This window comes from Peromyscus leucopus, chromosome 17 (genome assembly GCF_004664715.2).
Source record: "Peromyscus leucopus breed LL Stock chromosome 17, UCI_PerLeu_2.1, whole genome shotgun sequence".
Taxonomy (NCBI): domain Eukaryota; kingdom Metazoa; phylum Chordata; class Mammalia; order Rodentia; family Cricetidae; genus Peromyscus; species Peromyscus leucopus.
This window is the reverse complement of record NC_051077.1, coordinates 9,284,734-9,300,436: the sequence shown is the minus strand read 5'-3', so window position 1 is coordinate 9,300,436 and position 15,703 is coordinate 9,284,734. Positions and strand designations below refer to the sequence as shown.

General features: G+C 39.0%; 1 protein-coding gene across 1 annotated transcript; it reads left to right on the top strand.

Moving 5' to 3' along the window:
* The first annotated feature begins 12,208 nt into the window (after nt 1–12,208).
* On the top strand, nt 12,209–13,209 carry LOC114689198 (alpha-defensin 9-like). The gene is made up of 2 exons (XM_028863583.2): nt 12,209–12,407; nt 12,990–13,209. Exons 1-2 carry the CDS (start codon nt 12,236–12,238, stop codon nt 13,097–13,099), a joined length of 282 nt encoding a protein of 93 aa, XP_028719416.1. The 5' UTR covers nt 12,209–12,235; the 3' UTR covers nt 13,100–13,209.
* The last annotated feature ends 2,494 nt before the right edge of the window (nt 13,210–15,703 follow it).

Genomic DNA, 15,703 nt, shown 5'->3' with positions numbered 1-15,703 from the left:
TCATTATATCACAAAAACTAGGGGGGAAATAAATTCAATAGTATGTTATGAGACACTAGGCACTGATATTTTCCATTTAAAGAATAAAATAATCAACATAGATTTACCAATATAGACTTAACATTGAATAATCTATGTTGCTGATATAAATGCATAAACAACTCAAAAGGCAAAAGAAATGAAAATGACAATAAAGGAGAATAAATGAGTTATTAATAATAGTAATATGACTACAACAAAAGGCATAAGACTCTCTGTCCTATGTTGCATATATCATAGGATATATTTACATGATATGTATCATATAGACACATGAATTCTTCATAAGCCACATCCTCTAAAACTTCATTTCATATATGTACAATTTGTGGCCAAACAGCCTTGTTTGACAAAGAGGCACATTCCACATTTAAGAGCGTCCTGACGCTTGGCTCACTGAGGACATAAGAAAAGAGTCTAATGTAAATGGGATTTTCTAGCCAAGAATGATGAATGTGCCACTTTCCAAGATGTATGGACCTGTTATGCAGGCTCATGTGAGAGAGAACCATGTCTCCTTTCTAAGAGCACCTGACCTTAGCACACTAAGGACCAAGGAAAATGTTCTGGACTATAGATGCTTCCTCCTCTAGAACACGGCAATGTGCTGTTTCTTAAGAGGTAAAGGCTTGTTGTGTTCTCATATATGTTTCTATCTGCACTTCTTGTCTTCGTCCCTCTTGATGATGTACTCAGCAAAAATCTATTCTTTATAAACATGGTTTGATGACTATGTAGGAGCTCTTAAGACAAACTCAGCACAAGAGTTCTGTGGGTCTCCCCAACTTCCCCCTGCTGAAGATTCATTTTGTAGATTTGATCCTTGTTTATGGACTGACGCTCTAATATCCAGACAACAGTTCATCTCCCATACCTGAAATGTAGAAATACAAGTTTTCAATGGCATAATGCAGTGTATGCTCTCCTGGTTGCCTAAAGGGTGAGACCCTGATATCTCCTGCACAGTGAAGCTTTGTAGAGAAACCCCCAAAATAAAATGACAGAGAGCCATTCCCCAAGCAACACGGATTGTTGATGATGGTGTGTGTGTAGAGAATGACAGTACAATGGACAGTCATCGTATATAAATAGGAAGACTATGTCTGAAAAAGGCCAGTAACAGCAGTGTCCTCTTATGTCACAGGCTGGTTGTCTGGGACCCAGATGCCTCTGCTACTCTTTCTACTGCTGATCACAACCAACACCAACTGAATTTGCTTGTCTCTAAGCTTCTCATTCTCTTGTGTTCTAAGATTCAGGCAAGATCCATGATCCTGAAAGGCCAGTCTGACACATTATGGGCTAAGATGTGACTCTTCTGTCTGATCTCTCTGTCCCTCTCTATGAAGCCCACTGATCCATAGATGCTTCCTTGGTGTGACCATCTACCAGAGAGAGAAGAAACCCTGGTGAGGTAGGTGTCTGCATGGGAACTCCTCATAGCTCTGTGCATAGAGGGTTTCCTGTTGAGGACTCCACAGCATATGTTTCGAAAACGAGTTGTCAGATCAATCATGGCTACTCTTGCAGGGAGGTAATTGATAGAAGCCCTGAGTGACAGACTGACAGAGAAGACAACTTGTATAGGAACAGACAAGAAGAATGGTGATTCTCCAGTCTTCCAGTCTGGCCCATTTGGAAATAAACTGACCACCATTAGCAGAAACAATGCCAGACACCCCCGATGCCTGCCAGAGAGGAGCAAGACTTCTGCCCAGGATCTACTCCATTCTGAGTCTGAGTAGGGTTGCCAACCCTTAAGGAGATATCTGAAACTGAGGAGTAAAGTGCAGTTGTCCAGAGCTTCAGAACCACGCAGAGTTTCTGGAGAGGACAGAGAGATGGTAGATCTCTCTTATATGTGGACCTGCTTTCCACTTTGTGTAGATGGTGAAGTTCCAAGATTGGAATTCTGCTAGAAAATCAGGAAAGCTTCCCCAGGTTCCTGCAGCTGGCAGAGAAGTGAAGGTATCGTCTGAGGATGCTAAAGTGAATCACATATCTAGTCATTCTGGCACCCAAAGCTCTGGGTTCTAAATCAGTACAATGTCCATCCCCCTTTGTTTTCCCTCAGTGTGTTTCCACCAGTGGATCTATACAGCCATCAATGCCTGCTACCACCAGTTCACCAATTAAACCAAATACATGGCAAACTTCTCCACATCAAGAATTAACGATAAAAAGTACTGACATGGAAGAATGGATATCTATTCACCCATTACTGAGTTCTCATGACAAACCTGAAGAGCCCGTAGCTGTTGTGGAAGCCCGAAGCTGGGATGGTGCCTCCAATGAAACTACCAAATGTGTGATTCTAACTTGTGGCTATCCTTCCTACTTCAGGTGAAAGCAGCTGTTCAGTGCAACCTCTCAGCCCCCACCTTCATCGAAGGGTAAAAGAGGTGGAGTTAACCCAGTTTTTGTTTGTGTTGCCTTTCGTTCATAGAGGTGTGAACGTCTACCCTGCCTACAACTTTGGAGCGGATAAATACCGTGGGAAGAACACTGTGAAGGTGTACGCATGTGTTAATCCCATACCTCCCACACAACAGCTGTAGGAAATGGATGTGTTAACCACCCTATATGGCTAACAGCTGGCGGGAGGGGAGGGGAACACCCACATCTGATTCACATCTGTTTCTCAAGTTCTCTCAATTGAAGTGATGACCAGGGCCATTGCTTTATTTTTGTAGACACACAGCTTCATTGGTGTTCAGTATCTCATACATTAACTCATACATTTATTTATTCACACATTCTTGGGGCTACCACTGTATTTGGGGATCAGAGAACCATCAATTGATGCTCAACCCTTCTCTCCAGAGAGCAATCCTTCCTGTCTGGAGAATCCATGCAAGCCAGTGAGGGCTTCTGGATAGCAGTGCCACCATCTGGCCCTGGCATGCAATTGCAGTGTGGATTCTAGTTTAGTGCTTAAAGTATGGGAGCTTCTTAAGAGAAGGCAGTACTAGTGCTTGTCTCCGCAGAGACTTAAACACTGGCTCGAATTCTTGTTATTGATCAATCTTAGCTTTGTACTTAAATATAAGGCAAGTGGAACAAACAAGACTAAGGTCCTAGTTGTTGGAACACAGTCCAGGAATGGAGCCCTAGGAGGAGAACTCTTGAGTGTTTTTGTTCCAACTAAAACACCAACTAAGTAAGACAAGAGTCTTGAGAACTCAGTTTCTTTAAAAAAAAAAAAAAAAAAAAAAAAAAAAAAAAAAAAAAAAAACAGAATTGTTCTTGGAATGTATTTTGAGGTTCCTCCAAGTGTAGGGTAGGAAGGAGTTTACTTCAGATTACTCCTTAACTGCTTGCTGTGGTTATTCAATTAAATGTTTAAATGATCCTTTATGGATCCTCTATGGAAAAACACATTTTTGCCACATGTGCCTTGTTATTGTATACAGCTTGAACTCATGAGAACTTACTCATGTGGCCTTTCTTAACCCCAGAATACAAATTGTCAGGGCCCTGAATAAAATTGTCAATGGCATTAGACTTTAGTCTGTCTACTTTATTGACTCCATTCTCCCAGGTCCCACTGATGCTTCTGATGAATGACCCCCATTGCCTAAATTTCCTCCAGCCTTGATCAGCATTCCAACCTTCTTTGCCCCTGACAATGAGATCCTAATTTCAGCAAAGAACACTTACTGAAGAGAGTATGTCACCCTTATCCTCAACAAAAGGCTAGAATGTTAGGTCCAAAGGAAACTAGTTCAAAAGAAAGAAAGAAGGAAAGGACGGAAGAAAGAAAGAAAGAAAAAGAGAGAGAGAGAGAGAGAGAGAGAGAGAGAGAGAGAGAGAGAGAGAGAGAGAGAGAGAGAAAGAAAGGAAGGAAGAAGGAAGGAAGGAAGGAAGGAAGGAAGGAAGGAAGGAAGGAAGGAAGGAAGGAAGGAAAAGCTAATTCACTTCTACCACAAGGAGTCACTTCCCTTTTCTCTGGCCATGCTGGCCTCCAGACTCCTTCATCAGATCACAAGTACATATTACAACAACAACAACAAAAAAAAAAAAAAAAAAAAAAACAACTTGGAAAAGGACTATTCAGTATGGGATCTGACTGAATGTTTTACTCACGGTTAACAATTTTACCTGAATGAAGCAGATATCTATTTCCTCTTACTGCTTTATACATCTTAATGCTCATTTGTGAGTGTCAAAGACAAATACTACATAAACACTGAAAATTAAATTTCCAAGATTCAAATCATTCACCTAGAGCCAGGGGGAATGTAATAGGCTACTAAACTGTAATTATGCCTTTTCATAAAAAGAAAATCAACTGTTAAAATATTAGCCCTAAATGCTCAGTATCGACCTCTATCAACAGGATTCAATGAACTGATTCATATGCTCTAGAGCCAGTGGAGAATGTGATGCCTAAAGAAACTATCTGGAGGCCAGCCCTCAGAGCAACCTGAGGCTGCTTAGACAATACCAGGAATCCCAGGAAGGAAGACACCCCAGATGTTCTTTCACACCTGAGGAAACTCACTCCACAAGAGTTCATTGTGGCCTTTGCATTTAAAAGAAGCCCTCCCCACTTTTAGCTGGGTCCCAGTTCCAAATCCAACCATAGGAGCTAAGACAGCAGCAGCTTAAAATACAAATTCAGCTAATTACAATTTAAACTGAGTCAGTGTTTTTTTGGCCCATAAAACTTGAGCTAGGATTTTTTCTCAAAAGATTTTGAAGTAAGATTCTGAGGTTTGAACCCAGGTCTTTAGAAAGACACAAAGTAAATATCAATGAAATAGTAGAAATTTTTGAGAAGAAAGTAAATTGCAGACATTGCATTAAAATCCCCTTTTAATAAATAAGTAAATTAGGAATTTATGGTTTTCCTGCTTTCCTTACACAGCATAGAGAAAAGTTTCATCCTGTGACCCATACAGGTCTTATCTTCTGGTGGGTACCTTTTTATTTAAAAAAAAAAAGTTTCTTAGTTTGGTAGTAGTGGCATAAGCCTTTAATCCCAGCATTTGGAAGGCAGAGGCAGATGGTTCTCTGAGTTTGAGGCTAGCCCTATCTCTGAGCAAGTTCCAAGAAAGCCAGGAATACACACACACACACACACACACACAACACACACACACACACACACACCAACTGGAACAAAAAACTTCCAATGCTGGACCTAGAGACATGGAGAACATTAGACACTAAAAATAGGCCCACCTCACAATAGTGGAGAATCTGAGAAGCTCCAGGCTGAGTTGGGTGGGTGTGTTATCCTGGCTACAACAGAGCAAGCCGCTTGAACAACTCTGTGGTGGGAATTGATATCCAGAGGAGCTGTTGTTCTTTCCAGGATGTGAGTATTTTTCTTACTGCTTTTCCTTGTAGGTGTTTCTGGATCCCAGCCTCAGCCCACATGCTTTTAGACAGTCACACACACACCTCCACTTTCTATAATCTCTTCTAATTGGAAGAGTGAAATAGGCTCTGCAATTAAAATGAATATTTAAATATAATTTTAATTACTCAGTTTGCCTTTTTCCAACTTATAGCTAGCAAATTTCAAACATATCAAAAGTTTATGGCAGAAGAAAATCTATACTTATTTGAGTCTCATGCTTGAACATATAGATGAGATAAAATAAGCTAAAGAAGGACAAAGATATATAGCTATAGACATAGATAATATGAATATATAGAAAGAGATGATATCAATATATGGATATAGATATAATCTTTCCAGAATTTTTTATGCAGACTGTATCGAGATTCTCCTCTCTAGATATCTGTCCCTATCCTTTTGTGGCCATTCTCCTGCTCTTTAATCACGTCATGGTTCTCTATCCAGATGTTCCTGGCATAGAGATGCCTCAGGCTTTTCTCAGAGTTGTCCATTCTGGGCCATTGAAGACTAGCAGGAAAATAGTAGTGAAGAGGTTCAGAGTCACCTCAGGACTAGAGAGTGTGAGCTGAGTGTGTGTGTAGAGTGAAGGCTAACTGTATATGTATAGATCTGTTGTGACCCTGTCAAGGATTTCATTAAGCAGTTTCGTATTTGAGTTTAAATAGCAACTTAGATAGTTTACACCTCTCACTCAAAGTCATTGAAGACTAAGCAACATGGCTGTTGCATATTAATTTTCAGCATGTTATAGAACTAGTTATTCTCAATGTTGGTAACATGTGTGTTCTGTACCCAGAACCCAACAACTCACTGACCATCTTGTATGGCTATATGCTTTAAACATCACTACCTTTGAGACAATGAGAGGCCTTAATCTCTTATCTATAAATAGATGAAATATAGCTAATTATCAGGTATTTTAAGCCATAATTTACACATATGACCATTAATTTTTACTAAATAGTAAATGGACATAGTCTGTCTAAGAAATGGTGGCTGGAGCTCTATTGACTATCCACACTGGTCTATGGCAAAAAACAAGTACAGGAAAAATTGGCCATTCAAAGGCATTGATGCAGAGAATTGTCAACAGGCCAGTGCATGGGGAGTAAGGAACATTTATAGGGCTGTCGTGAGAAGGTGCAGAGACAGGTCCAGTAGTTAGAGAGGGCATGCACTGATGGGAACAGGAAGAGACAGTTGTCATCACAATGTTGGTCTGTGTGTTCATTAACAACACTCCCTTCCAGCTGATAATGATGAAGGGCCTTGCTATCTTCTCCTGTTTCCCATCTGCTTGAGTATTTACCTTTCTGTGGTCAGGAAAGAAAAGAGGCAGGCAAATTCCAAGTGCATAAGCTCATAAAACGAGGGGCTTTGTGTTCTGAAGTTGGAGACTACTATTGTCAGAAAGTATGAACCCTGGACCAGACTTGAGTACCTGTGCTTTGGACCATCATCTCTTTGAGTGATGCTAGGGTATTATTACCCTCATGAAGGAAGACTATATGAATCCCTTCCTTTGGGGCCATTATACAGAAATTAAGTTGACCCTGGTGAATCAAGCTCAAGAAGAGATGAGGGACAGAGTTGGTTAGAGTGAAGCTAGAGCAGGTTGTTCTGAAGAAGCCAGTGTGGCCTGCACACATCTCATGAGTGCATTCCAGGGGCCTCTTCACACATTGAGAGCTATCAGTTGATGTGCTGTGGCTCATGTCTGAGATCTTGGACTTTCTAATTCTAGGAAATGAGAATTAAGGCACAATAAATAAACAAAACTTACACAGTAAAGAGGGTTACAAGCTGTTTCTCATCCTCAGTCATATGGTGATATTTTATTTGTGCTGAAATATAGTTTTATTTGTATGTTAGTAAATAAAGTTGCCTGGAGATCAGAGGTCAAAGCAAGCCATAAGCAGAGTCAGGCGGTGGTAGCACATGCCCTTAATCCAATCACATGGCAGGCAGTCTATGTGTGGTCAAGGCCACAGCCAAGCGTGGTGACACAAACCTTTAATCCCAGTACCAACCATAGAGACCTGGAGGTCTGTATAGACAGGCAGTGACAAGGAAGTCATGTGGTTGGGTTTAGAGTCAATGAGAAGGCAGAATAGAAAGGCAATAAAAAGACAAGTCAGACAGGAAGATTCTCTCTCTGGAGAAGTGACAGCAGCAAGATTGTAAGATAAGTTAGTCGTGGCTCTCTGAGCCCTTTGGCTATTACCTCTGTATTTGGCTCTGTGTTACTTATTTACTAAGACTGTTTAGAATTTTATCTACATAGCTATGCTAGGAAATTCTCTGTTTCTGGTGCTCTACAAAACCACCAGTATTCATCAGGACACTTTTCTGTACTCAACTATTTATTACCTTTTCCACAGTGAGATTATTTTTACACATGTTGTGCATGAAAAAAAAATATCAAATTTTTGTCTTGCATTAAATTATTCATGGTATATGATATCTCTGAATTCATTTTTAAAAATTGAGATCATTTCCAAAATGGTAGAATTTAGTTATTTCTGTGTTTTTATAATAAGTAGGAAAACCTCAATATATATCATTATATGGATACGTGTATAACCAAAAGACATAAAAATATATCGTGTAGCCTAAAAACAACAATTGTTTTGACTACATATCTAGAAGCATAAATGCTGGGTATATCACTACACAACTCCAGTGATACATAAAAAAAATTATACATGGTCCACCATTCCTATTCATAGTATACCTGGGACAATTCATCATACTGCTGACTGTCATGAAGCCAATATCACAAACATTCTGGATCTTAAACCTCAAGCATCTTACCAAGATTATTTGTCACTCATTGGTAATTTCTTTAATCAGTACTTTATACTCTCTGCATCTCCAGGCCTAACCAAGACTTGTCCTGCCATTATGGGAGTAGTCTACAGTTCTCTTGACTGAATCTGAATCTTTGGCTATATAAAAGGGTGATTCATGCTGCTCATTCTGTGTATCAAGAATGGGGAAAAAAAAGTACTGCTCACTTTGAATCGGGAAATTACATAGTATTTACCCATAATGCTGTGAGCTTAATGAAGAGTCTTTGAAAAGTAAGTGTCTGCCTCTTAAATGAACTGTTTTAATCAAAACCAGACTCCAGTTAGTAGCCATTGCAAAGAGGAACACAGAGTCCAGATACAAAGAGAGAAAAAGAAGCTCAAATGTTTCTGCTGACCCAGTTATATACCTCTTCTCTCTTTCGTTTGCCTTAAGTTACACTGGACTCAACCACAAAGGCATCTCTCATGGAATAGGCTCACATATTCTTCTGAAACAATCTCATTCAGAGAAAATGAATACAAGACACCTGAAGAAGAAATATCAATGAATTCATGTAGTGAAAAAAATAGAGGGAAAAATAAACAAAAAGGCTAATCAAGAGATAAAATGACAAGGAAACAAATCATGCACAAAGTAAGTCAGTTATAATAGAAATTAAACAAATGAGGGCCAACAAGATGGCTTAGTGGGAGAGATGTTACCATCCCACTTGAACAACCTCAGGATCCACACAGGGGAAGGAGCAAACAGATCCATTAGCTATGCTCTGACCTCCACACATGTATTGTGGCATATGAATTTTCTCTACACATACAATAGGTAAATAAATGTAAAACAAATTTTCTTGAGTCAAACTCCCCCATGTTGTTAAATTTTACTTTAATGAGGCAAAATGTGTTATATTGTTTATGTTCCTGAATATTACACTAACACTATAAGATGTATTACATTTGTTTGTGCCATATTTTTCTAACAATGTAAGGATGTGTGTTTAATTATGTAAAGATGTGCTGCATTTGATTCACTTTGCCTGCCTAAGGCACCTGATTGGTCTAATAAGGAGCTGAATGGTCAATAGCAATGCAGAGAAGATGGATAGGTGGGGCTGGTGGGCAGAGAGAATAAATAGAAGGAAAGTCTAAGCTCAAGAAGAATGAAGGCAAGGGGAGTAAAAAAGAAGAACAAGATAGAAAATGGAAAAAGAAAGGAGAATGCTGGGGCAGCCAGTAGGCCTCCAGACAGCAGAGACTCAGCAGGATATATAGAAAGAAAGGTAAAGAAAGGAAAACAGCCCTGAGGCAAAAGATAGATAAAGAGAAACATGTTAATGTAAGTTAAAAATGCTAGCCAGAAAGAAGCATAAGCTAGGCTGAGCATTCATCAATAATAAAAAGTCTCTATGTTATGATTTGGGAGCTGGTTGGTGATCAGAAAAAAAAGGGTGTTACACCCCTGGGGTTCAGATACAGAAAACATACTTTGTCCCACAGATGGGTCCCCTAGTTTAGCCTAATCCTAAAGAATCTAAACAGATAACTTGATTTGGCCTTGGGCAAACATCAAAAAACTGCCAGTTTATATCCTAATTGAGAATTACTATAGTTTTTGATGCTCAGAAAGCATGTCCCTATTAGATTCACATCTCCATCAACATAGCATTGTCAACATGTCCACCAACTGGGCCAGATGCCATCACTTATCACTACAATGAATGTCTGAAGAAATTCCAGTAAGCAACCTTTGGTATCATTAAAAAAAAAAAAAAAACCACCCACGATCTTTCAAAATACCCCACTCATCACAGAAATTTCTAATGGACAAGACATGCTTACTGGCTCATACCAGCCAACTCTGGGGCAGGCTCAAGTTATATCTTCCTACTGTGACTCTGGACTCCTTCTAGAGCATGGAAACAGGGAAAAGTGTGTAAACTGGGACTGGAATCAGAAGTCCTGTATAGATTTCAGAATTAAAATTCTACTAGAATTCACTGGTTCCTGAACACTCATCTTTAGAACAGGGAGGTTTGTCCTCATGGTCTTAGGAAACTCCTCAGCCTAATGTGAAGCTCAGCTTACTTTCCATTAATCATACTAACATCACGGTCTTCTGGCCAGAAATATCTGCACATTACTCTGTTGGACTTTCCCTGTCTTTCTTCTTCCCACCACCATTATCATTTCTAATACACTTCACTTCTCAGATCATCCAAGTCTCATCCATCCTCAAGGGAGACGTGATATCTCACTCTTCTATAGTTATACTTAACTTCTTTGACTTTAACAAGTATGATACTAAAATAACAATTTTACCTATTAGATTGGGACCAGAAAATATGAGAAAAGCATCATAGTACGGGTATCAACTTCCACAAAGATCATAAAATCTCCAGCAGAGTGTAAACTCACAAAGTAAAGATCTTTTTCCCCACAAGGCTCAGCAAATCCAGAAGCAGGATGACTTCGCAGATGGAGGATTCTGTTCTCTACCTTCTCTGGTGTCCACATGAGCAGATGTCTTTCCTCAAGTGAGAAAGCAGCTGCCACCAGGATTTGGAAAGAAAAAAGAGAGAGAATATAAAGTAACAAGAAAAGGGAAACTATGGTGCAATTCAAAACTTGATTGCCTTACTTAAAGGGGGCATTCTTCTTAAAGATTATATTTTAATGGTTTGAAATACTCTGGGACATAAATGACAAATTCTGTGCTGAAAATAGGCAGGAAGAATGGAAAATGAAAACACAATAAAATAAATCATTCAAATGAGCATGGTGGTCTTTTGGGTTTGAAAACTTAGCGAGTGCTAGTAAGGCCAACTCTGTGAAGACCAAGAAGACAGTGAGTGATGTGTCTGAAGTATAAGACATGCTTTTTGACTGATAGGCAATCCCATTAGGCAATATGAAATATATATATATATATGTAAAATATTTAAATATGTGCTTATAAAATAGTATTCTTACTGCTTTGCTAGTCATTGCACATAGCTGTGACTAAAATTATTTTAACAATTGAACAGTATTTATCAACATGGAAATATGAATGAGATAGCACTTATAACACTGGGACATTATATGCTGACTGAAATTAGGAAAAGGTTCTGTATCTTTTGGCATATACATAGTGAGGGAAAATGGATAAAAATATGGACAGAACAGTGTTTATATATAAATGACAGTGAGTTCTTGGAGTAGAAGCACTTCTTGGGATTGGGATGAAACACATCACCATCTCTATATTTTGAATGTTATTTCTTTTAGGTAATATTACAATTTCTAATATATAAAATAAAATGAGAATCTGAGACATGAGCCACAGCACATCATTTGTTGGCTCCCATAGTGTGAAGAGGCACCTGGAATGCACTCATGAAATGTGTGCTGGTCACACAGGCTTCTTCAGAACAACCTGCTCTGGCTCCATTATGACCAACTCTGTCCGTCATCTCCTCTTGAGATCAATTCAACAGAGCCATCAAACTTTCTGTGTAATGGCCACGAGAAAGAAATTCACAAAGTCTTCCTCATGAGGGTGATAATACCACAGCACCACTCAAAGAACTGACTGTTCAAGCCACAGGTATTCAGGTCTGGTCCAGGGTCCACACTTTCTGAGAACATGAGGCTCCAACTTCAGAACACAAAAACCCTTGTTCCATGAGTTTACTAACTTATAAAATGCCTGCCTCTTTTCTTTCCTAACCACAGAAAGTTAAATACTCAAGCAGATGGGAAACAGGGGAAGATAGTATGGACCCTTCATCATTATCAGCTAAAAGGGAGTGCTGTCATTGAACACACAGAACAACATCGTGATGACAGCTGTGAGAACAGAGGAACATCAAAGGGATCTGGAGGGCAACCATCTCTCCCAGTTCCCATCAGTGCATGCCCTCTCTAACAACAGGGCTGGTCTCTCTTCCTTCTCATGACAGCCCTATAAATGCAGGCTGGCTCCTCACTCCCCACACACTAGGCTCCTGCTCACCCTTCCTCCAGGTGACTCTCAGCCATGAAGACACTTGTCTTCCTCTCTGCCCTCGTCCTGCTGGTCTTTCTGACCCAGGTTGATGCTTTCCCAGAAGCGACTGAGGGGGATAAAAATGAAGAACAGCTAGGAGTAGAGGACCAGGATGTGTCCATCTCCTTTGGAGGCCCAGAAGGCTCTGCTCTTCAAGAAGCAGGTGAGAGGTGGTGCCCACTATGATAGAGGGTTGGAGTTTCCTGAGAGACAGGTAAAGATGTGTCCTGGAATCCTGTCCAGAGCTGTGTGATTCAGGTAAGTATCTCTGCTGATCCTCTAGGATCTTCCCCATCTTATTCATAGAAGTAAGAATAAGATTCGAAAAGTGTAATTCATTTTCTTTCTTTTTAAATTTTTTATCTAAAAATCTATCTGCAGAATAATTTTAAAATATAGAATCAATTGATTAGCCCTTTATCTATTCATTTGATAATTTTGGTATAGAAAAAAAAAATCTGCTTTGTATAAAATAATAGATTTAAGACTCAAATGCCAGTGTGTGAATGTGTTGGTTCAAGAAGACACAAAAAGGTGAAGGAAAGTGAAATGCCTGTCAAGTTGTGCATGTGATCAACACTTGTTCAGTGTATCCAGTGTTTGGAGTTGATCATAGTGCTGGGTGTGATGTCACCAATACAAACAAACCTATTCTGTACCATCTATCATGCATCTTCATAGTTTTTTACACTATTGCATACTGTTGGCTACCTTACTTAATGCCTGATGTTCTTTGTTTCCTCAGCCACAAGGAAGGTGACATGCCACTGCAGAAAAAAGGGCTGCAAACGTTCTGAACAAGTCTCTGGTTCCTGCTACCAAGGACCACTACGCTCTGTATTCTGCTGCCGCTGAGACCAGAGACAAGATCACCATGTGCTCTGAGACCTCATCATCTGTCACTACCCTTGTACTTTGCCTCAATTGTTTTTCCTTCTCCAATAAATTTCCTTGCAGAAAAAGAATCTGTTTTTATGCTTCTTTGATGCCTTCTATGTGGCTTAGTCAGGACTCCTCTGAGCTGTCTAGTAGAATCTGCAATGAATCCCTTATAAAATATGTCTGAGGTCACTTATGTGTACTATCATATCATCTACAAATATTGAAAGTTTGATTTCTTCCTTTCCAATTTGTATCCCCTTGATCTCCTTTTGTTGTCTTGTTGCTCTAGCTAGAACTTCAAGTACTATATTGAATAAATAAGGGGGGGGGGAGGTAGAGAGCCTTGTCTCTTTCTTTATTTTAGTGGAATTGCTTTGAGTTTCTCTCCATTTATTTTGATGTTGGCTGTCAGCTTGCTGTAAATTGCCTTTATTATGTTTAGGTAGGTTCCTTGTATTTCTGATCTCTCCAAGACCTTTATCGTGAAGGGGGGTTAGGTTTTGTCAAAGGCCTTTTCACCATCTAATGAAATGATGATGTGGTTTTTTTTCTTTCAGTTTGTTTATATAGTGTATTACATTGACAGATTTTCATATGTTGGACCATCCTTGCATCTCTTGGATGAAGCCTACTTGATCATGGAGGATAATTTTTTTGATGTGTTCTTGGAGTCAGTTTGCCAATATTTTATTGAATATTTTTGCATCAATGTTCATGAGGGAGATTGGTCTGTAGTTCTCTTTGTTGCATCTTTGTGTGGCTTGGGAATCAGAGTACCTGTAATCTCATAAAAGGAGTTTGTTAACATTCCTTCTGTTTCTATTGTGTGGAACAGTTTTAAGAGTATTGATATTAACTCTTCTTTGATCTGGAATTCTGCACTGAAACCATCTGGTCCTGGGCTTTTTTTTTTTTTTTTTTTTTTTGGTTGGGAGACTTTCAATTACTATTTCCTTGGGGGTTATTGGTCTATTTAAATAGTTTATCTGGTCTTGATTTAACTTTGGTGTGTGGTACCTATCCAGAAAAATTGCCCATTTCTTTTAGATGTCCAAATTTTGTGGAGTACAAGTATTTGAAGTATGACCTGATGATTCTCTAGATTTCCTTGTTGTCTGTTGTTATATCTCCCTTTTCATTTCTGATTTTGTTAATTTGGATAATCTCTCTGCATTTTGATTAGTCTGGATAAGAGCTTTTCTATCTCATTGATTTTCTCAAAGAACCAACTTTGTTTCATTGATTCTTTGTATTGTTCTCTTTGTTTCTATTTTATTGATTTCAGCTCTCAGTTTGATTATTTCCTTGCGTCTGTTCCTCCTGGGTGACTTTGATTTTTGTTCTTTTGAGCTTTTAGGTGTGCTGCTAAGTCACTAGTGTGAGATTTCTCCAGGTTCTTTATGGGCATTTAGTGCTATGAATTTTCCTCTTAGCACTGCTTTCATAGTGTCCCATAAGTTTGGGTATGTAATACATTCCTTTTCTTTGAATTCCAGGAAGTCTTTAATTTCTTTCTTTATTCTTCCTTGAACCATTGGTGATTCAGTTGAGCACTATTCAGTTTCCATGAGATTGTAGGCTTTCTGTAATTTTTGTTGTTGTTGAAATCTAACTTTAAGCCATGGTGGTCTGATAGAATACAGGAAGTTATTCCAATTTTTTTGTATATGTTGAGATTTGCTTTGTGACCGAGTATGTGGTCAATTTTAGAGAATGCTCCATGGGGTCCTAAGAAGAAGGTATATTGTTTTTTCTTAGGGTGGAATGTTCTGTAGAAATCTATTAAGTGCATTTGAGATATAACATCTGATAGATCCCTTATTTCTCTGTTAAGTTTCTATCTGGCAGATCTGTCCATTGGTGAGAGTGGGGTATTGAAGTCTTCCACTATTTTTGTTGTTGTTGTTGTATCGAGACAGGATTTCTCCATGAAGTTTTGGTGTCTGTCCTGGATCTAGCTCTTTAGACCATGCTGGCCTTGAACTCACAGAGATCTACCTGGCTCTACCTTTTGAGTGCTGGGATTAAAGGTGTGAGCCACTGTTGCCCAGCTAAATTCTCCCACTATTAATGTGTGGGGTTTGATGTGATTTACACTTTAGTAGTGTTTCTTTTACATATGTGGGTGCCCTTATGTTTGGGGCATAAAGGTTCAAAATTGAAACTTCATTTTGGTGGATTTTTCCTGTGATGAGTATGTAATATCCTTCTTGATCTCTTTTGATTGATTTTAGTTTGAAGTCTAGATATTAGAATAGCTACACCAGCTTGCTTCTTAACTCCATCTGATTGGAAAGTCTTTCCCCAGCCTTTTACTCTAATATAGTGTCTGTCTTTGAAGTTGAGGTGTGTTTCTTGTATGTAGCAGAAGAATGGATCCTGTTTTCATAGCCATTCTGTTAGCCTTTGTCTTTTTATAGGTGAATTGAGTCCATTGATAATAGGGGATATTAATAACCAGTGATTGTTAATTCCTGTTTTCTTTTGGTAGTAGTAGTGTGTGTATTTCCCTTCTTTGGGATTTGGTGCTGTGGAGTTTTCTATTGTCTGTTTTTTTTTTTTTTTTTTGGGTGCATC